Consider the following 24525-nt stretch of genomic DNA (forward strand, 5'->3'; position numbering starts at 1 on the left):
AGGGCAAGGTCATCAGGACACCGCACGCATGGGTATGCCTGCTTGGCCTCCTCCTCTTCCTGGCCTCTAAGTCTTGGTATCCTGGGGCTCAGTGTGTGGCCTCCTCTGTTCTCGCGGTGACACTCCCTTGGTGGGTCTGTGGCATCTCTGGCTTTAAATGGCACCTGTGTGTGCTGACAACTTGTAAGTCCAGATCTCTGGCTGGGACCTCCCCTGTGAGCCCCAGATGCAGCCTGCCCTGAGGGCCTGACACCTCCCTGGACCGTCTCCACGCCCCTCTCCCTTGAGGTGGCCAGAACATAGCTCCAGTCTCCACCTGAGGCACCCAAGGGCACTTCCTGGGAGTCATCCTTGACTCTGCCCTTGCCCTTGGCCCACACACCAGGCTTCTGGAAGTCCTGATCACAGGCCCCCCACAGGGCTTCCAGCATCTGTCCCCTGCCATCCGTCACTGCTGCCACCTGGGTCCACCCTTTCAGGGTCTCGTCTGGGTTATGGCCACAGCAGGCTCCTGTCTGCTTCTACCTTCATCCTATTGCGGTCTCTTCTGAATGCAGCAACCAGCGCCCTGCTCAAATGAGATGGGTCCCTCCTCGGAGGAACCTCTACTTCTTTGTTACAGCACTTGCTCTTCTTCCTGCTAACACTTGGGAAAGGCTCGCTCACTTCACTCTTGTCTTAGGACCTCCCTTGGTCCTGTCCCTCAAGCATTTCAGGCCCGCATCTGCACCCTCGTTCCTTCTGCCTGGAACATTCCGCCCCCCTCATCTACCTGGCTCACTCCTCTACCTCCTTCAGATCTTTGCTCAAACCTTCTCGACCCCACTTCCACGCAGAATTCTGCACACCTCTCCTGCCTGATTCTCAACGATCACTCCTCACGGTCTAACATACTATATGATGAACTTGGTCATTTCATTCGTTGTAGACTGACATGTCTGGAGGACAGGCTTTGTTATTGTCCTCAGCCAGAAGAGGGCCTGACATGCAGGAGGCCCCACTCCATGAGGAAGGTGCTAGGGCAGGAAGAGGCTGTGCCCTTCACAGACGCCAGACTTCATCAGAAGTTGAAGGGCCCTGGGTCTGCACTCCTGGCCTGACTTGGCCTGGTCCATTTGTTTTGTCCATTTTTTTTTCTTTTAACAGAGCTTGGGACCACCCCAGAGGCCAGCAATGGGGGCCACAGGCATGTCACACCTCCGCTTCTCTGGGAGGAGAAGCTCCGGAGACATTGGGGAACATGGGAAATGGGCCCAACTCCCCTCAGAAGCTGTGCACGGACTGAGCCGGGCTCTTTGGGGAGACAGAAGGTGGCCTGATGGCTCCTCCCTATCCTGAAACCCACACCTTTGTGCACAGCCACAGAATTCAACATCTTGGGGGGAATGAATGTCATGTCTTTCAAGATTTCTCTCTGGCTGTCCTACGTACAAACGTCAGCATCCACCGGCCCTCTCTGCCCCTGCTCCATCTCACCAGAGCATTTAGCACCACCTGAGAGGTTTTATGTTTGCTGATTTATTTATTTTCTGTCTCCTTGCATTTGAGTGTGTACTTGATCTACTTTGTGGCTCCTCAATCCTGGGCATCTAGAACAGCGCCTGATGCATGGTGCGGACTCAGTGAGCATGTGGCGGGTGAATGAAAGAACACAGGCCTGGGAATTCCTGGGAAAATCACAATTTTGTTTTTAAAACTACATATATTCTGCTTCTAGTGGACTTTCAAACTTGAGGTCAGACACAGTGGGCAGGGGCGGGAGGAGCGGGTATGCAGATCCTGTGCCAGGCCCTTGACCTTCTTTCTCATGATGATGCTATTTGGTGGGTGATGTCCCACTTTTTCCAGTCAGGGAGACTAGGTTCAGAGAGGGGCAGGGGCAGCAGCTCAGGGCTGGGCTCACTCTACTTAGACTTCCCTCTCCCTCTCCAGCACCAGGACGCTGGGCCCCAAGGAGCCAAGGGGTCCTAGGAGCCACAGAACATTTGGCAAGGCCTAATGTCCCATGCCTGCACACCTCAGGCCTTGGGCCATTTCAGAGGGTGATAGCCCCCAGGGCACAGGGGTTGGAATTTTCGCAGATCACACTGAAGGTCATCCCTGACCTTGGTAGCAGCAGGAGCTCTAGCGGCCTTTCTGAGCCCACCCGCCAGCCTGCAGCCCCTCTGAGTCAGAGGCAGGCTACTCACGGAAGGTCAAAGGTGGAGCTGTGGGCAGACAGGGTCTCTCGGTTGAAATCCTTTCCACTGTACTGGGTCCCTGCCTTCCTGGCCCCTGTCCTCCTCCCAGTCCTCTACTGTCCTCTGGAACCCAATGCACTGCCCTCTGCCAGCAGTTCCTTGCCTACCACCTACCCTGACTGGTGGCCATCCCCGCTCCCGCCAGCTTTGCCTGGGCTCACCATTGCCATGGCCAGCGTCTGGTCCACGCCACCTTTGCCTCTTGCTCGGACCACTGAACAGCACTCCAGCCTCCCTGAGGGTTCAGTTGCTCTTATCACCCCCTCCTCCAGGGCGGCCAGGCTGCGCTTGCTACATCCATCCCCATCAACACCTAGAAGGGGGTCTGATTTTGTCCCCAGGCCCTCGAGTGCCTGGGCTGTGCTCCGATCAGCCTGGCTCCTCTCTGGCCGCAGATGGGGTGCATGGCTCCTCTCTAAGGCCTCTGCCCCTGCCTTCCTCCAGCACTCCTTCCCCAAAGTCCTTTTACCTTGCCCTCTTTCTTTATTCAGGGAAGCAGTCTTGGCCGCCTTGTCTAGGTGAGCCACCTCGGGGGAGCTGTGCCTGCACTTCGCCTACTGTGTCTCTGCCTTGGGACTGCAACATTCCTGGAGGCACGAGCTTGCTTTTTTGGCTTACCCTGGGATCCCCAGTACTGACAATGGTGCCAGCACATAGTAACTGCTTGCTGAATACCTTGTGAGTGGGTGAATAAATGAGTGAATCTTTTGGGGTCTAACTCTCAGCTCTGGTGACATCTTCTTAGAGAGCCCTTTTAGAAAGACCTCTTCCGAGAGAGTTGGGGGGCAGGCTCCCTCTAATTCCTGTGTGAATCATAATTAGATCCAAGGATCTGTTTCCAGAAGGTTATGGCTCAGGGGCAGTAGCTGCTTCTGTCCCTTTCGTGGCCTCAGGCAGGGCAGGTGTACTGTGCCCCTGGGTTTGACACACCTGAACACAGGGCTGACTCAGGCTCCGCCCACCTCTAGGAGCAGCCCCACCCACCTCCTTGTGCCAAACCCCACCCACCTCGGGAGAAACCCCGCCTACCTCTGGGCCATCTGCTTCTTCCTCTGGAAGCCCCTGTTACCTGCATTGTACGCATGGCATTTGACCTAGACTTACTTATTCACTCAAACGTTTACTTCCTTGCTCAGCAACAAAGTGCTTTATTGGGCCCCAGTTCCTTGCTGGGCTCTGTGCTCAGAGTCTTAGGGGGTGATGAACTGGAGCCAGCAATACTGCAGCCAAATGTGGAATGGAGTCATGTGCAGGGGAAGCCCACAGACGGGCTTCCAAATCAAAGTGGCGGGTCGGATAGGGTCTGCATAAACAGCGGGATCGGGGTTCTCCTGGAAAAATGATGCCATTCTTCCCTCTTCTCTTGCCAATCAGGTTAGAGTTTTGGAGAATGATAGGCACTTTCGGCTTTAAAAAATTATTGTTGCCGGGCGCGGTGGTGCATGCCTGTAATCCCAGGGACTTGGGAGGCTGAGGCAGGAGGATCAGGAGGATCGAAAGTTCAAAGTCAGCCTCAGCAACTTAGCGAGACCCTAAGCAACTTGGCAAGATCCTGTCTCAGAATAAAAATTAAAAAGGGCTGGGGATGCAGCTCAGTGGTTAAGCGCCCCTGGGTTCAATCTCTGGTACCCGCCCCCCCCCCAAAAAAAATCATTTTTGTCATCTAGTCCAACACCAGCATATTATAGATCAGGTGTCAGCAAACTGTCAAACACAGGCTGCTGCCCATCGTTGTAAATAAAGTTCAGCTGGAACACGCCATGCTCATTTGCTTCTGTGTTGCCTATGGCTGCTTTTGCCAGAGCTGAGTGATTGAGTGATGGGGAGGTGACTGTGTGACTTGGAAAGTCAGACATGTTTGCTGTGTGGTCCTTTACAGAAAAAGCACGCTGACCCCTGTTATAAATGCTCAAGAAGTATTGTCGAGCTAAGTCCAATGGGACCTTGGGGATCCCACGTGGCTAATGAGAGTGCAGTCTATATACCCAGATAAACCAAACTCGAAGCTCTTCTCTCTTTAAGGAAACTGAGGCATAGAGCTGGCCGGAATTGCTATGGAAAGACTCCTGAATCTTTATTTTTCTTTTAATAAAAAGCATTTATTGAGCACCTACTAGATTCCAGGGTTGGTTCTAGGTGCTGTAATGAATGAGACAAATTTCCTACCTCAAGGTACTTCCTGGTGAATAGAGTGTCACAGGGTACTGTGCTCCACCAGGTGAGGCTGGGTCCAGCACTGTGGCTCGGGCCCTGGGTCACCTCTACATCTTTGCCAGGCTGTGTCTCCTAGTCGAGCTGTTTCTGAGGATCCTCCCTGTTGGTTCTGCTCTTCCTGGGCCAGGGACTGTCTTTTTTTGTCCATCTCCGTCTCCTCATTACTGAGCACTGGGTCTGGCATACAGCAGGTGCTCAATCCACATTTACTACACCCCCTGGGCTCCTCTGCTAAGATCAGGCTTGGCAAGAGCTCCAGAGGTGTAACAGGTAACAATGACCAAGTGGCCCTTTTGGGACTTCCATTTAAGAATACTGTCTTGAGGGAATTCAGAAAAGGAAGTGGCGAGTGTGGTATGAGGTTTTCTTTTTCCCCTTCCTCCCTGTCCCCAGCTTCCTGGCTGACAGTGTTCCAATGAAACCCGATTCCAGGCTCACCTGTGAGCTGGGCTTGATGCAAGGAGTCATTATTGAAAGACAGGGCCGATCACATTATCAAATGTTTCCTGCATTTTTCATAAAAGGGATCCGAGGGGGAAGGTCACCACTCTGCTGTGGGGGAGGGGAGGAGGCCAGGCCTGGGAGGCAGAGGCAGGTCACTCCGGGGGAGGACACCAAACCTCAGAGCTGGTGTGAGAGCCTCTGGCTGTGCCGTCCCAGGTCTCAAGGACCCTCAGCTCCTCTCCGGGAAATCCCTTTCTCGGGAAGTTGGCAGCCTTGTTAGTTTTAGCTGATGCTTGAAGCTTTGGAGGCCCCTTGGGGCCTCAAAATGCTTTCTCTTGATAATATGTCTCAGGTGGATTTAAGATCACAGCTGTTACATCAGGATTTAACTTTGATTTGACTTGCAGGGGAAGAAAAAAAATGTCTCTCTTTTGCTTTTTTTTCTTTTTGTAGAAGTTCCAATCTGGCACGGTCTGATTTCCGCATTCAATTATGCAAGAAATATTTACTGAATTCTTAATGTGCGCATTGCACTGGGTTGAGACTATAAAGGTGGACAAGAAGGGAGGGTCCCTCCTCCTGGGGACCTGGGGGATTGTTACTCACATAAAGGAACCTACAGCTTGATAAAGTGCTTGCTCTGGGAACCCCTGGGGAGAGGCCTAGGGGAACTTCCTAGTGAAGGTGGTGTTTCCCTTGAGACCTGGAGATTATTGAGTAGGAGTTTGCCAGACAAAGAAGGGGAGGGAAGGGTGTTGTGGGCACAGGGAACAGCATGCACAAAACTTTGCCCTCCTAAAAGCTGGAAAGGAGCCAGGTGCAGATCTTTTTTTTTTTTTTTTTTTTTTTCCGCTTTCTGCTGTAACCAGGGCCTCTAGATAGACCTTTGGCTCTCTGACGGCTCAAAGCACAGGACCACCACCTGGAGGGAGATTGAAAAATTGTGTGACTCACGGAGGAAATATTCTGCTGTGTCAGCTTCGTAATCTGCATCCTCTGGGAAGTGATCGATCTGCTTGCACAGGCCTTTGAAGTTCCCTGCAAAGCAAGGGGAAGGAGCGCATGAGAACAGAGTGTGCAGGCTCAGCCCCTGCCCCTTCCGACTTCTTGCTCTTCTGAAGCTCACCCAAGCCTCCCCCTCCTTCCAAGGAAGGTATTGCTGCTTTGTCGTTTTGGACATTGGCCTGGTGGATCAAAACACACCCACCCGTAGCTCTGCGGAGAGGATCTAAAGCTAAACTTCAAAACCCTGCCTTCCATCCCTGGTCCCTGCGATGCAGCTTCTGAGGATTAGCTGGAGCTTGGCAGTGGCGGGGGGCTTGATTCTGGGCTGGGGACTGTGCTGGGGATGCTGCTGGTTGCTTAGTGGCCTGACTTGATGTCCCGGCTTGGCGGGGAGTCAGCCTGCATTTTGTATGTGAGAAGGCCGCACGTAGACAGCTCTCCAAAGAAGGCAGAGCCCAGAGTGATGTGGAGACGTTCCCTTGGCCCTTTCCCGGAGCTTCGAGCACATTCCCATCTGTAATTATGTGAAATTCACCCTGGGCCCCAGCAGCTCTGAGGCATCCAGGGGTTGAGGCCCCACTGGGGGCTGGGCTCCCCTCACCTTCTTAAACTATAGCTCATTTGGCTCATTCTAAAGAGGAATGTTGCCACTCCATTTTCCAGACATAAAGGTTGAGGCTCAGGGACGCTCCCTGATCTGAATAAGTACTTGTGTCCAGAAGAAGCTGCAATCAGGGTCCAAACAAAGGTCTTTTGACTCTAAATATTTCCACGGTGATTGCTGAGCAGTTGAGAACCTGCCCAGGGCCAAACTCCAAGGCAAGGCCCCAGTGGGCTCTCATCAGGGTTCACTGAGTGAATCAGCAAACCATTGAAGCAACCCGTCATACGAATCAATGAATAGAATCCAATTTATAATCACCAGAGTGTCAGCTTCCGGACAGCAGGAGCTTTGGTCTGCTGCATGCGTGTGGTCTCTCAGCATCAGCGGGGGCCACTAATGCCTGTTAATGTCCTCTGAATGAGAAAAGAACGGACCCGAGCTGGGGTGGATGGCCAGGGCCAGATGCAGGCTCAGTGGTCCAACTGTCTGGTCAAGCCCAGCTTCCTGGACCTGACTGTTTTCTTGTCTGAAGGTACACACGGGGCTCGGAACCATGCCTGGGGCATTTATCCAGTCCTGGGGACACAGGTGTGAGAGAGCAACAAAGTTTAACTGTTCAGCCACTGAGGAGGGTCTCCTATGACAGGAGCCAGTGTTACCTAATGAGAACAGTTCTCAGAAGCCGTCAGTGGTTCACTCTTTTAGATTCCTGAGATTCCATATCTGACTAGGTGGGTGCAGGTTTCCTCATGTGCCACGCATCCAAGAATTTTCAGACGGTGGTATCTAGCCCTGTACATCGAATCCATACAGCTCGGACCTTCCTAATCCAAATCCCAAAGACTCCCAAATCCAAAACTTTTGGAGTACCCACATGACACCCTGAGTGGCACTCCACACCTGACCTCCTATGAGAGGTCAAGGCCAAAGCACTGGCCACAGAAAGCATCTTATGTACACAGTTACCTCTAGGTTACGTGTGCGTGGTGCAGATGACACCCAGAGGGATCTCATTATGTATATGCCAATATCCCCAAATCTGAAGAAGTCTGAAATCCAAAACACCTCAGGGGCTGAGTGTCTTGGGTAGGGGACACTTAGCCTGTACTTTAAAACGCGGTGTTCAGGCGTGTGTCATGCTTCAGACAGGAAGAGCAGCATTTGAGGTCTTTCTGGTTCTTAGTATGTGCTACCTATTACAGAGAAGACCCCCTGGACCCCATTCACACATGGGCTGTCCCCATACCAAATTCACCTTCTTTTCTGACTTCAAGAAAAACAGTTCCCCAGAGCATGCTGGGACTTCCAGTCACTGTACTGAAGCTTTGTGGGGTCAAAATGGACCCCAGGGGCAGATCTTTTGTGTAAGTATTTGGGGCAGTCCATCCTCTGGCACAACTGCTCACCCCCTGCTGCAGCCCTCTGCCCTTGGCATCTGGGCATGGACAGGAGGCCTGGCCACCCCCAGCACCTATTCCCTCCATGTCCGCATCTGGTCCCCCGCCCCCCAGGAGAAGAGTCCTCCTACCAGCTGTTAAGAAGATAAAAAATTCCCCTGATTGTTGAAATTACAAATCAGCGTAGTTGAAAAGCACTTTGCAAAGCACTTTCATTTTCTTTCAATTCAGTCTGACAAATCTTCCGTCAGCACCAGCTCGGTGCCAGGCGTCTTTATAAGGAATCGGGCGCAGCAGGCGAACAGCGGCACTGATGTGCCCTGAGGCGCCCAGCAAATTGGGGACAGAGCTCTGGAACCGAGGGCTGGAGGGTGGCGCCTCCATCTCTCTCCAGGGCCCCACCTCCATCCTGGTGGGTGGCACCGCCCACACCTGCTCCCCACCCATCCTAGCTGCTCCCGGGACCCAGTGTGCCCTACTCGTGCCTGGGTAGGTGGCTCCTGGCACAGAGGGGCCCAGGAGATGTGCGTGGAGAGGCTGTGGAAGTCATGAGCAGCTCAGGTCTTACCTCAGAGGCCCGTACCTGGGTGGGGGCTGCCATTCTCAGTCTGGTGACTTTCCTGACTTTTCTGAGCCCCAACTCACGGGTCTCCCTGGAGCCTGGTCCTCAGAGGTACCAGTGAGCTCATCACCCCGCCATCTCCCCCAACTGCCGCTCCCATCCATCACCACAGCTTTCCTGTTTTAGGGCCTCAGCATCCCTCGAAGCTGTCCCTGTCTGATCATGCGAGCTCCAGCTTCAAATGCTGCAGCGTCCCAGGTTTTAGGGGAAATCTCAACATCTCTAGCATCTTCAGCCAGTTGCCCTCTCTATCTTTGGCCTCACTTCCCAACCACCTTGGCCCCCTCTTTACATTTCTTCCTTCTCCAGCTATACTCCCTCCTACCACAGGACCTTTGGCGTTCCTTTCTGGGCTGCACCACCTCCTTTGCCGTCTCCCTTTCCTAACCTCCCTCCAGCCTCCTGTACTGTGTTCAGGGGTGTCCATGGCTCGCTGGCTGGTGCTGGCTGCTCTGTGTCAGGGGAAGGCATTGTGACGCTCACGGGGTGGTTCCAGTGGAGAGGGAAGGAGGGATGACCTGCAGAGAGCAAGGGTGGAGGCTGGTGTGGGGAGGGAGGGCGGGCAGCCCTGGGGCACCCATGACGGTGGCCCTCACTGACACAGCTCTTCTCGTTGCTTTCCTTTCCCTCACACAGTGGGAAGCAGGGCCTTTAGCTGAGAGTGAGGAGGGGAGGAAAGGAAGTGGAGGGTGAGAGAGAGGGCCAGGCACACGCTCACGTGTGTGTGTTGGTGGCCTGAGGCCCTTCTGAGATTCTGTGGTTTCCTCCAGCCCTTTCGGGGTGCAGCTGCAGTGTGGCCAAGAGGCGGCTGGGAGGTGAGGCCAGATGGGAGGGGCAGGGAGCAGTAAGGAGACGGACGGCAGCCTCTGAGCTGGGCAGCGGGAGACAGGACCCGAGGGGCAAGTGGGTGCTGAACAGCCAGGGAGGGGTGTCCATGCACTGGGAATCTTGGGTGGGTGGGGGCTGAGGAATTGTCAGGCTCGGGGAGAAGGCCAGAAGTGGGATGTAATGTTCAGAGAGCGGGAGGTGAAAGAGACTGTGGGGGGCTGTGGCTATTGGCAATGCCAAGGTCAAGGCAAGACCATGAACGTGGGGGCTCAGGTGGAGGCAGGGGTGGTATTGAAAGTATCTGGCAACCAGAAAGGTTGTACAAATCAATATAAAGACGAGACTGAAACATTCGCTCTTACGCTCCCCGTATATCAAGAATGAATTAGGACTCTCCTACCCAGTTAAAAAGTTGAAGTGCAAATGATTCATCAAATTATTCTAATAAGCCCCAAATCATTGGTTGGTTTTTAGAAATTATTGGTGTGATCGTTTGATGATGAGGCCGCACAAACTAAATGATGGCCCTGTCTGGCCTCGATTTGACAGGGGAGCGGCACCAGATGCTTCCCCAGCTTCCCTGTGGGAGGAACAGCCATTGGGTCCTGGAGTGCAGGATTTCTAACTTGTTCCTTGCCTGGCTGCTGTGGCATCTCCAAGGATGACTACAGGAGGAGGCAGAGGCAGCGAGCCAGAGGATGAGGGGGCGCCCTGGAGGGAGCCAGGGATCTGTGAATGAAGGCACCCAGGGGGCTGGGGCAGACCTGGGGGGTGAGTTTCAGAGAGGGCAGGGTTAGGGAGGAGGCCCTCCTAGGAGAGGTGGCGGGGCTGGAAGTGTCCCGGGGCAGAGCCAGGCCTCCATTCCAGCAGGAGGAGAGGAGGTTGGGAGTGCGGGGAATTCTGCTGACCTTGGGAAACAAATTCCAGAGGGCTCCAGAGCACGGGGTTGGGAGACTGGGTCAGCCTAGGGGATGAACACAGCCCCCAGGAACAAGCAAGTAGTGGTGTGTGACGGGGGTAAGGTGAGACTTGGTCATGATGAGATGGGTCCCAGCAGTCCCTTAGGTTGACCGAGGTGATGACGAGTTCAAGGTCTCACATGCCATATAGAGGGATGTGCAAGGCCTTATGGGAGCACAGTCCAGCTAACGTTTATGTGGCACCAACTGTATGCCACGCTGTGCAACCTGCTGAGGACACAGAGGAAAAATACCACCCTGCCTGTCCTCCAGGAGCTCACCTCTCTCAGGTGGAGAGAGAGCCACTGCCGGGGAGGCAGGCTGCGGGGACAGGGAGACAGGGCGCTGGAGCACAGCGCACATCCGGGTCTGTGAGTGCGTGGATGTTACGGGGTCCTCCTGAAGAGGAGGCGGCAGAGCCCGGCAGGACTTGGAGCAGGAGCCAGCAGCTTGCGCGTGTGCACTGTGTGCATTGCCCACGCTCACACCCACATCTGTTGGGCTATGATGAGAAAATGGTGGAGGGGTGAGAAGCGCTTTCTAAGGAGAGAGATCAACCGGGCGGCCAAGGAAACACTGGCCACAGGAGAGAACAGTCTGGGGTTAGAGAAGTTTCCCCAGAGCAGACTGCGGGGCCACAGGGCCTGAACGGGAGCGGAAGGCAGAGGGTTCTTCCTGGCTGACATTGCTAACTTGAAATACGCCACAGGGATGAGCAAAGGCTACAAACCGAGTCTGGCCCCCACCCACCTGCTGCCCCGGAGAGCCGGTTGTTGAGCTTTACCAGCACACCAGTGCAGGGAGGGCAAGCCTATGTGACGGATCAGCAGTGCAAAGTCACAACGAGTTGTGGTTTTGGAGATCTTCAAAAGGATCTGTCCCATTTACAGGACTTGCAGGGTGGGATTGAAGGAGGGGGCAGCTGGAGAGGGGCAGGGGCCAGATCCCACAGCGGCCAGGCCGAACCAAGCAGGGTCTCTCTGTCCACTCCCCCCCACAGTCAAGGGCTTTGAGCTTGGAGAAATGTGGGGTGGAGGCACGCCCACCAGGAACTAGGAAGGATTATTCTCCAACAAATGTGATCACCTCGACTGTCCAACTGTCCGCTGACCACTTTGACTGTCCGTTGACCCGCCCACCCCAGCAGGGCAGCTGTGTCACCAGCCCCAGCCCCAAAGCCTGGGGACTGCAGGCCAGCCACCAGGAATTGAAAAGGCCAATGACTGCGCCTGTGGCTGTTGGAGTTCAGCCTCCAGGAATTTCCTGGTTCAGCCTGGGAACTTGGGCTTGCAGGTATTAAGTAGCTTAAAAGGCGGTTCATCAGCTTTGTCAAAGGCACATTAATATCTCACAACACCAACAGCGGCCTTGTTTCTTTAGATACAATAAGCTCCTCGTAAACCTGGTCATTAGGGGCTGCACAGCCTCTGTTTATTTTCCACACATTCAGAGAAGCTGAAAGCGCAGCTCTGGAGCCAGGGGGGGCACGCGGAGCGCGGAGCTGCAGGGAGGACGTTGTCTAAGTAATTTTTTAAGTGAAGCAAATGAAGGGTTTGGTGGGAGCTGCTTTCTCTGTGTTTTAAACCTCCTCTGCTCCTGGCTTTCTGCTTTCCTGGCAGGGCCCTCCCTGACTGCGGGGATTCCAGAGACCTGCGGAGGATGGGCCACGCCTGCCTCTGTCCTCGCAGGAACCCCAGCCCCAGCACCGCCTGCCACCAGCTGGTCTGGGTGTTTGGAAGGACAGCTCCATGGCAGTGTGTAAGTTTGCTTCTCCCTTCCTTCCTTCTGCGGCTAGTTCTGAATGTCTACTGGGTTCCAGGTACCGCACAATCGCCAGGTAGGGTTGGAGCGGGTGGCATTCTGTTCCACCTGCCTGCCCTGAATCTGCCCTTTCCTCTGTTCTCCACCCTCTGACCTCTCAGAAGTCCTTGGTGCTGGGGCTGACCACGAGGAGCACCTGCTCATGCAATGTTCAGATGTATCTGCTCCTGATCTTTGTCCCCATAGTGATGTTAGTTCTTTTCATTTGCTGCCAGGGAAGAGATGGGCTCCAAACTAAAAAATATATGACATCTGAGTCTGGCTATTCGCTATTGGCTGTGTGGCTCTGAGCAAGTTACAGGCCTCTCTTTGCCTTGGTGTCCTTTGGGTAAGAAAATGGTATTAATCCTTGCACAGGGTTGACAAGGGGTTAATTCTGAAGACTCAATCAGATAACAGAAGTGAAGGTCCCAATGGCCCAATGGGTTCCTAACCCAGAACAGGTACTCAATAAATGTAGTTCTATTTCTTTTTTCAATAGACACTTTTTTTTTTTTGTACCAGAGATTTAAACCCAGGAGTGATTTACCACTAAGCCGTATCCCCAGCCCTTTTAAATATTTTATTTGGAGACAGGGTCTGCTGAGTTGCTGAGACTGGCTTTGAACTCGAGATCCTCCTGCCTCAGCCCCCTGAGCCGCTCGGATTACAGGCATGCACCACTGCACCCAGCTTAATGGACACTTCTTGCAGGAAGGCTTTCTGGATTGCCTCAGCTGGAAAGACTCTTTCTTCCCCGTGCTCCTGTGCAGGCCTTCTCAGACTTTCCTGGGCACAGAAGTGCTTGGGAATCATGCTAAGCTGGACTCTGGGTCAATGTGTCTGGAGAAGGCCCAAGGGCTCTGCATTTCTCATAAGTTCCAGGCTCCTCCATGGACCCTGCTTTGGGTTGGGTCAGCAAGGCTGTCCTGCACTTTGCATTGCCTGTGATGCCATTTCCTCCTGGTATTGTTGATTGAGAACAAACAACTGCAAGTCTGCAAACTCCTCAAAGATAGAATTTCTTCTAGAGAGTGTCCTGAAGATACCACACTTTCCCCAGTTCTAATCTTAGATGCACACTTCAATGTTTCTGAATTTGGCATTTGTCTTATTATTGATTTATTCATTTACAGCGGTGTATGTCTCTTGTCCTGAAAAATCATTATTACATTGATGCTATGCCTTTTAATCAATGATAATGGCTACCTGACAAAAGTTTATTGAACAAGTACACTAGTCAGTGTGTATGTACACACACACGTGAGGGCAGAGTGTGCTACATGTTTCCATGCTTCTAAACATCAAATATTAGATGAACTCAAATATTAGAATCCCTTGGGCACCAGAATCTTCTGTACTTCTCTTATTAAAAGTTATTTGAAGCTGGGCGTGGTGGGGCACGCCTGTAATCTCAGTGTCTCAGGAGACTGAGGCAGGAGGATTGCAAGTTCAAAGCCAGCCTCAGCAACAGTGAAGTGCTAAGAGTCTCTATCTCTAAATAAAATACACAGTAGGGCTGGGAATGTGGCTCCGTGGTTGAGTGCCCCTGAGTACAATCCCCAGTAACAAAACAACAACAAAAAAGTCATTTGACAACATCAAGATATATGTATATGCAACCACTCAGCAATTTCTCTTGGAAATGTATCTTAGAGAAACCTTTACCCACATGCATAAGAAGATGTACATGAGAAAGCTTGTAACAGCATCGTACTGGGAATCAGCCACATTTCTATCGCCAGAAAAGTGATAGCTACTTTTGGTATATGAACAGGTACACCTGTTCAACACAGATGAATTCCCAAAACATAACATTGAACCAACAAATCAAACTGCAGAAAAATACACACAGCATGACTTCATTTTTATGAAATTAAGAACAGATGCAACCAGATTATATTGACTGAGGAAACATGTGTGTGTGTGTGTGTGTGTGTGTGTGTGTGTGTGGTGTGCTGGGGATTGAACCCAGGGCCTTATGCATGCGAGGCAAGCACTCTATCAACTGAGCTGTACCCCTGGCCCTCAACCAGATTATAGATCATTTAGAAATATAGGTTGTTCCTCATTACTCATGGGGAACTGATGTTCCAGGGTCTTCTGAGGGTACCAGAATCTGAGGGTGCTCTACTCCCTTCAGCCAACTGCAGATGTGACTTCCACAGATGTGGAGGGCCCACCGTTTCTCCCCATTTCTATTGTAAAATAGTCTTTCATCTTATATATTTTTAAAATAAATTTTTGTTGTGTATATTTATGTGTTGTTGTAGGATGCATGCCTATTTGCAGGAAAACAGCTACTGTAGCAGAACAAATGAGCATACCCATCATCTCACCATGACCCGTTTCTCAGGCTTTGTGGCAAGAGCAGCCATGCCCTACTTATTTAACAAAAATCCAGAATGCAACACACTGTTCCCAAGGACAGCCCTCCTGTTGCCAATTAGATCTTTCCACTAGTTCCTACTACATATTTGCTACTTGGTATCCTTCTGTCTACACCTCCCCATCCCCTCCCACTCTAATAATCTCTATTCTATTCTCTCTATATATTTAACATTTTTTAAAATTTAAATTATACATTTAGTGAAAGCATGTGATATATTTATATTTATATTTATATATATTTTCCCCCTTGTGTCTGGCTTATTTCACTTAACATGATGTCCTCCAGATTCATTGCATTATGGAAGGCAGGATTTCTTCCTTTGTAAAGGCTGGATACTATTCCAGTGTGTGTGTGTGTGTGTGTGTGTGTGTGTGTGTGTGCGCGCGCGCGCGCATCCCGCAGTTTCTTTATGGTCCACGCATGGACGCACACCCAGGTTGTTTCTGCATATTGCTGTTGCTGTAATGAACGAGGGGGCAGATACCTCTATGAGGTGCTAATTTCCTTTCCTTTGGGGGATATCCAAAGGCATTGCTGGCTTTGTAGTAGTTCTGTGTTTAATTTCTTTAGGGGCCTTTGTGATGTTTTCAGGGATTGCTGTGCCAGTCTACTTCCCAGCTACAGCGCACCAGCGCACCAGGATTCCCTTTCCTCTGCGTCCACACACAATCATTGTGTCTTGTCTCTTATGATTTCTTGTAATGGCCACTGTTATGGTTTAGATGTGGTGTCCCCCAAAAGCTCACGTATGAGACAAAGGAAGAAGGTTTGGAGGAGAAATGATTGGGCTATAACCTTAACCTAATCAGTGAGTTAATCCCTGGTGGGAGTAGGTGGGCGGTAACTGGAGGCTGGTGGGGTATGGCTGGGAAGGTGGTTCACTGGGGGCGTGGCTATGGGTATATATTTTGTATCTGGAGGGTGGAGCCTCTGTCTGCTTCCTGATTGCCCTGTGGGCTGTTTCCCTCTGCCACACTCTCCCACCATGAGGTTCAGCCTCACCTTGGCGCCCGAAGAATGGAGCCAGCCTTCTATGGACTAAGACCTCTGAGACTGTGAGCCCTCAGATAACCATTTCCTCCTCTCCATTGTCCTGGTTGGGTCTTTTAGTCACAGCAGTGAAACAGCTAACGGGAACAGCCACCCTAAAGGTGTGAGGTGGTGTTGCAGAGTGGTTTTGATTTTCATTTCCTTGATGGCTAGTGATGCTGAGCACTATTTAATGTATCTATTGGAAATTTTTATGTCATCTTTAGAGAAATGTATATTTAAGTCCTTTGCCCACTTTTAAATCAGGTTGTGTGTTTTCTCGCTATTGAGTTATATGAGTTTGATATTAATGTTGGATATTAACCCTGGATTTTCTTTACAGCCTTGGATATTATGAAATAGATACTTTGCAAATATTTTCCCCAGTCTTTAGATTGCCTTTTCATTTTGTTGATGGTTAAAACAGCCTTTTTGTGTGTATTGAATATTAAGACATTTTAAAAAACATTCTTAAGAAGATGATCAGTTGACCCTTCAATGCTTGGCGTGTAGTAGGTGCTCACTAATGTCTACTGACTATTTGACAATGAAATGAATAAAAGGGGTCCCAGTATTCCTCATGACCTCTTGTTCTGGATAAAGTTTACTTGTGTTCAGTGCCAACTGTCGCTGTGAAGGCAGGAAGAGGCAGGAGGGGTGTGTCTGAGAAAGAGACAGGCTAAGTGGGGGGGCGGCCTCGACCCAGGGAACCAGGGAGCCAGGAAGGGGCTCAAGATGGTGGGTTTGACCTCAGCCGAAGGAAGAACATCTAGCTCCCAGAAAAGGTCAATGGACCAAGATCTGTGGGTGTCAGCCATTGTGGTGTGGTCCCAGAGAAGGTGGTCAGGGCCACACCATGGGGCTGGGCAGGGGGCTGCAGTGTCTGGCCTCAGTCAGCTTTGCTCTCCCTGGTTGGTGGGTTGACGTGTGCCTGACCTCACCAAGACTGAGGACTTCACTCTGGGTTCTGAACTTCAGGTCTTTCTTGTCACAACCTCACAGCTCACTCCCTCCCGGGGGGGGGGGGTAGAACTAACACTAGAGCAGGCCCCCGAGGGGCAGAAGTGAACATACACCCTGTGCAGTTTCACGGTAACCAGGAAAAACTCAGATCGGTCCACACTGCAGTGGAAGCCAAAGCTCTACTGACGAGGTTGGTGGCCTCTGTGCAGGGTACAGGCCAACCCCAGCTGGAACCCATGAAGCAAGCCTAAAGCCTGGGGGTGGTCTTGGGCCACGAGGGAACACAGTTGATTCAGCTCAACTCCTAGTGTTAGAGAGCAGTGACAATCTGAGGTCAGCGTCACGGGTGTGGAGACCGCTGCCTGGCTTCATGCAGGCCTACTAGGGACACTCTCTGGGCCTCGGTCTCCTCGGCTGTCGGACGGGGGGAGAGTGCGACCTACCTGGGAGGGCTGGTAGAACTGCATAAACCCCAGCACTGTGAGGGCCGAGTGCCCTGCCTGCCACTAGCAGATACCCTGTGAGTGGCACATGTCCTTGCCCTTTGCAGGGTCCCATGCTTGGGACAGATAGATCACATACAGTCCCCACAGAGGAGCGCACTGATGGGCAGGGGAGAGACCAGGGTCACACTCCAGAGACCACACCAGGCAGTTACAGCAGCCGTCGATGCTTGGATCCTACGAACAGAATTGTCCAAAGGACTCTGTGTACCGAGTCCCGGGTGTGGGTGGATAATGGAGAAATGCTGTCGTGTGTTCTAAATTCATCATCCCGGCGTGTAGTGACTGCCCCTCATAAGATAGCTGGAGCTAGAGTCCTCTTCCTGTTGGCTTGTGACCCTTATTCTTGGACTAGTTGTTCGTCTTTCAGTTCAGTTTTTCAACTAGTCCTGGATTTTCTCTGAGGCCTACTCGGTGGGTGTCGTTGAGCTAGGTTCCAAAATAGAGAGGGGCTGCAGAAGGAGTCCCTGTCCCTGAGAACTGGGGTCAGATGAGGGCCCTGGACAAATAATAAGTGCACACGACCTGAGGTGAAAACCACAGGCCATGGCAATGTAGCCCCAGAGCCGCTGCCATGAGCCAGGGCTTAGCACAGCCGTTGAGTCCCCAGAAGCCTGCTGGGAAGGTTCTAGTGCCCTCCACTCTAGAGACATGCAGTGGAGCTTCAGCTAGGCGAAGGACCCCCTAAGAACCCCCTGCTAGGGCCAGTGCAGAGCTGGGTCCTGATGCCAGGCCTGCTGGGCGGGGGCTTCCAGGGGACTCCTCTGCTATCCAGCAGGGTAGAGGCTGCTGGGAGTGGGGAGGGGACATGGCCCAGCCTGGGGGGTGGTGGGTTGCCAGGAGGGCTTCCTGGAGGAAGCACCATGTCAGATGACCAGGAAAGGAAGGCAAAATTGGCAGATGAAGGTGGGGGCAGGAAGGCCCTGGGGAGGAGAGCAAGGGCCAGCCCAGGGGAGGACAGGGCTGGGGCCAGTGTCTTGGCCTGTTTGAAGGTCTGGAACCAGAAGATTGGCTTGGTGCATTGCATGAGTGTGCATGTGTGTGCACACGCATGTGTCTGTGTTAGTAGGGAGAGCTAGCAGTGGTGGTTTGTTCTGGGCCTGAGGAGTCATTCAAAGTGTAACTTTGGACCAACCACTGAGGGGTGGTAAGTGGGAGGCTAATGTGACCTCATCTGTGCTTTAGGATGACATCCTGGTGCCTGACTGGGGAACGGGTTGGAGGGACAAGACCAGGAGCCATTAGTCCAGGCTCCTCTATGAAGTGAGGAGACACCAGTGGCTTTTACTGCTTGGCCCGATCCGCCCAGATTCCTGGCCACAGATGCCCACCCCTGCTGGGTCGTGTTCATTGCTTGGTCCCAGGTGGTTTGGCTGCAGAGAGCTGGACAGGGCCCTCAAACACCACCTCTGCCTGAACCACGCAGGCAGAACTGTCTCATGCAGGAGGCGCAGGGTCCTGGGGATGCCCATTTAGCCACCCTCCTTGCTGAGCCAGAGACTCCTGCTCCCAGGCCCTCAGGATTCCTGTGGCCTGCCTCACAGAGCCAGGCAGCCCAGCCAGGCCTAGAGCTTTCCGTCTGCTCTGCTCTGCCTCTTCCAGCACCTTCTCTCCCAGCTGGTGAAGTGTGCCCTCTTCTCCATCTAAGACAATGCCCATTTCATTCTGGAGGAGCAGAGATGGGGGCTGTGGGTGGGAATACACAGGCAGGGCTGGGACCAGGCGAGGGGCCCTTGGGTGCCCACTTCAAGGGGTGCAGTGAACACCTTCCAGTTGTAATGTCACCCTAGCCTGGCGGTGGATAGGGAGGAGATGCCTGGCCAGGACTTGGGTGAGTGCAGTGAACGGCTCCCACCACAGGGAGCCACCCACCCTGGAGCGGTTCCAGCAGAGCGTTGGCTGCTTCTTACAGACGCTGAAGAAGGCATTTCCACAGGGGCTGGGCCTGCAAGGTTCTTCTATCCCATAGAAGCTGGGATTCTAAGAGGCCTTCCCAGGTCCCCACAGTCCAGGGCTGCCTCCTCCTCCTCTCATCTCTGATTTTACCTCCAAGATCACTCATCTGGCAATTAACCACCGGCGACCTCATGACAGTTCTTGTATTGCTATCTTGTCTTGTTATTTCAAGTTTCATGTGTCATTTCCCTAATAGAATTGCATCGAGGACAGGAATTGAACTACAGAGTTTTTGTTCTCTCTCTCTCAGCGGGTTTGGAAGACTCTAATGTTTATTAAAAACCCTCTCTGTGCCAATACTTCACTTATCACCTGATTTAATTATCACATCAATCCCTCAGGTAGATTCTATTCATGAGCCCATGCTGTAGGGGAAGAATTGGAGGCCCATATGGGTCGATGCATGTTAGCTACTATTTTTTTAATATTTATTTTTTAGTTGTAGTTGGACACGATACCTTTATTTTATTTATTTATTTTTATGTGGTGCTGAGGATCAAACCCAGGGTCTTGCACGTGCCAGGTGAGCGCTCTATCACTGAACCGAAACCCCAGCATGTTGGCTACTATTTTTAATAGAGACCCAGGACCAATACTATCCGATTGTCTGGGCACATGGTCTTGGCAGGTTGTGTACCCCCTTGGAGCCTCAGTTTCCTTACTGTAAAGTGGGATGCCATTAGATATTTTGTGATTTCTTGTGAAGGGTGAAGAAGTTACTGTACGTGTAAAGCTCTCAAGATAGGCTGTCATGATCCTTGTGCTATGGCAAGAATGGGGACTTTGTTGAATTAAAAAAAAAAAGAACAAACAGAATGTAAGCCTTAGCATTTCCAGGTGTTTGGCAAGACCCAGTTTGGTCATATGGAAGGGAGAAGGACTCTTCACTTGCAGAACGTCTGATTCCCTAAGTATTGTCCCCTCCCCAGGAGAGAGTATTCTGCCTTAGCAGCTATTTGTACACACAGAAATGTGGGTCTCTTATGAGTCTAGTTGGCAGGAATTGGTCCCTCAGGACTTGGTCATCTTTGGGACACATGCTAGGGACTACAAAGAGGAGAACAAGACTTGGTCTTTAATTATTAATTAATTATTTGATTCAATGCACTTTGGCAGCTGTCTCTGTGCCAGTCACTGGCTAGGGAGGCAGATGAGGTGAGAATGTCAGGATCCTTTCTGAAGGCTTCACCATCCCAGAGGGGAGGACAGAGGGGTGGACCCAAGGAGCTGTGGATCCAATGCCCAGATGGGAGCAGATGAGAGAGCAGGATCATCTCCCACCTCCCTACCAAAGCCCCCAAGATAAAAGGAGTTCCCAAGAGATGAGAAAAGTCACTGTGAGAAATTGCAAAGCCAGGGGGCTGAGCTGGCTGTATGGGTAATTGCATGTTTGGAAGAGTTGGAGGCAAGCTCTTGGGGCCCAGGTCTCTGCCACCCTTGCTGGGGAAGCGTGGCTCTGGGAAGAGGCACCCTGTCACTGCCCTGGTCTGCACTTTGCCGGCTGTTGAAAAGGCAAATGCTGTTTGCATTTCTGTCATTTAAAACAATGGTGTTGTGACACTCTGGAATCTGAAGATAAACGTTTAATAAAAGGATTCAATTTGATATGATGTCGGAACTTAATTAGATCCACAATGCACAGAGGGCTTGGCAAGCCCTTTAATTAGGAGCTACTTAAGGGTCTTGAGTGTGAGGATCTTCAGCTCTGTTGAGAGGTGTGGGGGCTGGGATGGAGCCTCCTGGCCTGGAGGCCTGTCCTCTGCAGATTCTGGCTCAAGGACACTGCTTTTTGGCAGTCCTGGCAGTGGAGGCGGAGGGTCCTGGCCCATTCTGTGCTTGGAAATCTGCATTCACTAGCGTTGGGGCTGCGGCTTGTGACTGCAGCATGATGCAAATGGTCCTGACCTACTTAAGGTTCAAGACCATGACCCTGGGTCGGGTGAGGGTTCCCAGAGGCCAACCTTGGACAGGGGAACTGTCTCTAAGTCTACTCGGCCTTGAGTCCAGGGGCGTTAAAGGTCAAGGCTGCTGCAAACTGCAAAATAACTGTTTTCAATTCCAGCCAGACTGACGTCCCACAGGTTGTACAGCTATGGCTACGCCAGTTGTCAGAGGTGGGTTGGTAAGATGCCTGTTGGCCACACACCCCAAACCTCCTCCTTCCCACTGCTGGTTCAACCCAGTCCCCTGCCTGAACTCTTTTGGCCTTCTCCATCACCTAGAGGACTGAGTCTGCCCAGCAGGGTGTCTCTGGGAAGCGGTTTCAGCACCTCGGCCAGCGCTCAGCCCCCCTGGTTGGGTCAGCACCACGGCCAGCGCCTGTGCCCCTCCCTCTCCCAGTGAGTGGGTCCCAGGTCTCAGCAACCATGAAATCTGTTGACCCCAATTCCCTCAATTCTGGCTTGAAAAATGAAGTCGTCTGTGTGATGGGAAAGTGCAGACCTGGGAACTCAGACTCCCTGGGTTTAGGGGTCTTAGTGCTGCCCTCTGTGGGCTGTGTGAACAACACACCAAGCCTCCTCTGTAAACTGGGTTAACAACACATCAACACGAGAAGATTAAAGAACATGAACACTGTGGGTGATGGCAGGGAGTGATCAGGTTAGGAGTGATCAGATTAGGTTCAGACTCCAGCAATCCAAATTAAGTACCAGTAGGACATTTTTAAGGGGCAGGAAGTGTCAGGTTTAAGAGTGTAATATCTGGAGGAACCAGGCAGGATTCAGATCTCAACTTTGTCACTTACTAGTCATGATCTTGGGCGAGAACATCACTTCTCAGTGCCTCACTTTTCTTGAGATGGTTAGTATTGTTACAGTTTTGGCCTTGAATGTCCCCCAGAGACCATGCTCTTGGTGACCAGCCTGTGGCACTATTGGGAGGGGGTGAAGCCTTTCAGAGGTGGGGCCTAGTGGGAGGAATCAGGTCACTGGGGCATTGGGACCCCAGCCCCCAACTCTCTCTTCCTGGCTGCTGTGAGGCGAGCAGCCTCCTTCATCACGGACTCCTCACTATGATGCTCTGCCCCTCCACAGGCCCCAAATCACATATACAAGGGACCAAGCCCTGAAACTCTGAAGCCATGACCCCAAACAGACCTTCCTCCTTTGAAGTAATTTATATCAAGTATTTTTGTTATGACGATGGAAATCTAATATAAATATCTACTGGGTTGTTAGAAGGTTAAATAAGTCAGTAATTTGCATTTGTAAAAGATTTAGAAGAGAATGTGGTGCCTAGTAGGAACTCAGTAAGTTTTAGCTATTGCTTTATTATTCGTATTATCAGTATATAAATTGTCTGGCATATAGTAGGTACTAAATAAATGGTAGCAACCACAACTGCAACCACACTGAGAATGGTCTTCCACTCTGCTGGCAGTAGGAGCCCCCAGGCTCCTAAGTCCTTGGGACCCTAAGTCCCAGGATTCTTTATAGCCCTTATCCCCCAGTGTTTTGCTTACAGTTTAAAGTCCTTCCAAATCTTCCAACTTCCTAGAGGAGAGAAGTCTGTCTCATGGTGGTGCTTCTTCCCTCTCCCTTCCAAGAGGCCAGCATCTGGCTGGTTATTTGGCTAACCATATTCTCCACCACGAACAGACACATATGTCCAAAGAATGATCTCCTCAGTCTCTGCAATTCTCTTTTCCTCAAATGTGCCACCTTTGAAACTCCAGGCTATACCACCACCTAATGGGTACCTCATAAATTTTACATCAATGAATGAAGGAACCCAACCCAAGGAAAGCTTTCTCTCAAGGTTGGCAGGGATGGCTTTGCCAGAGACTTAATAGCTGCAGACACCTCACCAGTTAGACTCTCCCCTCCCACTAACCCTGCGAGTTCCAAAGTGTGTTTTGCTGGTGCCAGCCCCGGGAGATGCTGGTAGGAGATATATCATGAAGGGATTCCATTGCCAAATGAGTTTGGGCAATGCTAGGTTAAATGAGGTTAAACAGGGTTCCTTGGGGCTGGGCTTTGACTTTGCTAATTGCATTATCAAACTCTAACATGGGAATACATTGCACAGTCTCTCCAAAAATTCGTTTTGCCACAGACTCTGTGCATGCATGTGTGTGTGTGTATGTGTGTCTTTCATCTCATGGAGCACAATTCCTTAATCACCCTTTGGTAAACACGCACTAAATGAATTTCGGGTTTCGCACCTGTACTTTCACGCAGAGCAGAGGGTAATGAAAAAGTCGGTATGAAGGTTTCTAACCTTTTCCCCTTGAGCACAGAGAGGGCGGCACTGCCACACAGGTCCTTACGACTACAGCCGCTTGCTTCTACAGTTGACATCAGTTGACCCGCTTGCCCCCTTGGCTTCCTCCTGTGCCCTCTTCCCTGAGCAGCTGGGACCCCATTATTGCCTAGTTCCTCCTGCTCATTTTCCGAGTCCTGTGCGAGCTCCTCTTCCTCTGACTATCGAGTAATTTGTGTCCTGGGGCTTCCCCTTGGCCCTCGTCCCCTTCTGCACCATGTACTTTGGAGAATCCCATTTGCTGGCTTCAGTCTTCTCCTGTGTACCGATGACCCCCCTGCCTTTATATCCAACCAGGCTGCTCTTCCGCCTCAGACTCCTGGGTGCACCGGCCATTCCCCGTGGACAGCCCAGATGTCTGAACCTCCACCTGGGCTTGATGTCCGTTTGCCCCACAGATTGTCCTCCCATAGGCTTTCTTCACACCATGCCTCATCCAGCCGTTTCCAAGCTTACGAGTCTGGAGGCTGTCCTCGATTTCTCTCTTCCCATTTCCACTCTCCCTGCTCCAAACCATCCACTCTTTAGTCTGGATTACTGTTCAGTTTCTCTGTTTTATTGTAACAACCTCCAACCTCGACCAGCCATGCGCACCAGTTATAACTTATTTTTTTTGGGGGGGGACTCAGGGGTGCTTAACTACTGAGCCTCATCCCCAGCCCCTTTTTGTATTTTATGAGACAGGGTATTGCTGAGTTGCTTAGGGCCTCACTAAGTTGCTGAGGCTGGCTTTGAACCCACGATCCTCCTGCCTCAGCCTCCCAAGCTACTGGGATTACAGGCGTGCACCACTGCACCTGGCTAGTCATGACTTATAAAAGGCAAGACCTGAGCTGCCTCCATTCCTACAGGATGGGTGCAAACTGTGGCAAGGCCCCCAGGACCCATCACAGTTTGATGCCCTGCTCTTCAGAAGCTGAGCCCCGGGCCCCATCATTTTCTACCCCATCTTCCAACCTTTCCATGTGCTCCAGTCTGTCCTTCCTTCCATTCTCTCCTCTCTGCGCAGATTTCCTCCAGGGTGCTTCCCCGGAGAGTGCTCCCCCCACATCACCCCAAAGAAGGTGCTGGCCCGCACTGCTTCCCACAGCACCCCACCTCCCGTGAGGTGTCCCACGACACAGTGGAATGCCCTGGTGGTCTGTCTCCTTGCCTGCCTCCTCCTGGTCCCCTTCAGCCCTCACCACCGTGTCCACAGAGAGCGGCGGGGCGGTGGGAGCCCTCAGTGCGGGGACCAGATGCCACCATCAGTTGGGCTGATTTAGCAGAGTTGGTGAAAGGCGGTGGCGGGAGGAGGTGGCGCCTA

The 24525-nt window shown here is 51.8% G+C and overlaps 1 protein-coding gene across 1 annotated transcript in view; it reads right to left on the bottom strand.

Moving 5' to 3' along the window:
* Nucleotides 1-24525, bottom strand: part of Cacng2 (calcium voltage-gated channel auxiliary subunit gamma 2) — a 109752-nt gene that overhangs the window by 10564 nt on the left and 74663 nt on the right. Inside the window, exon 2 of the mRNA XM_046429557.2 lies at nucleotides 5853-5936. Coding sequence (XP_046285513.1) covers nucleotides 5853-5936 — 84 coding nt within the window. The remainder of the gene's footprint in view (nucleotides 1-5852; nucleotides 5937-24525) is intronic.

The sequence above is a fragment of the Marmota monax genome, unplaced genomic scaffold, assembly GCF_021218885.2.
Source record: "Marmota monax isolate L192 unplaced genomic scaffold, Marmota_monax_Labrador192_F-V1.1 WCK01_AAM20220418_F8-fsc00051, whole genome shotgun sequence".
NCBI classification, from domain to species: domain Eukaryota; kingdom Metazoa; phylum Chordata; class Mammalia; order Rodentia; family Sciuridae; genus Marmota; species Marmota monax.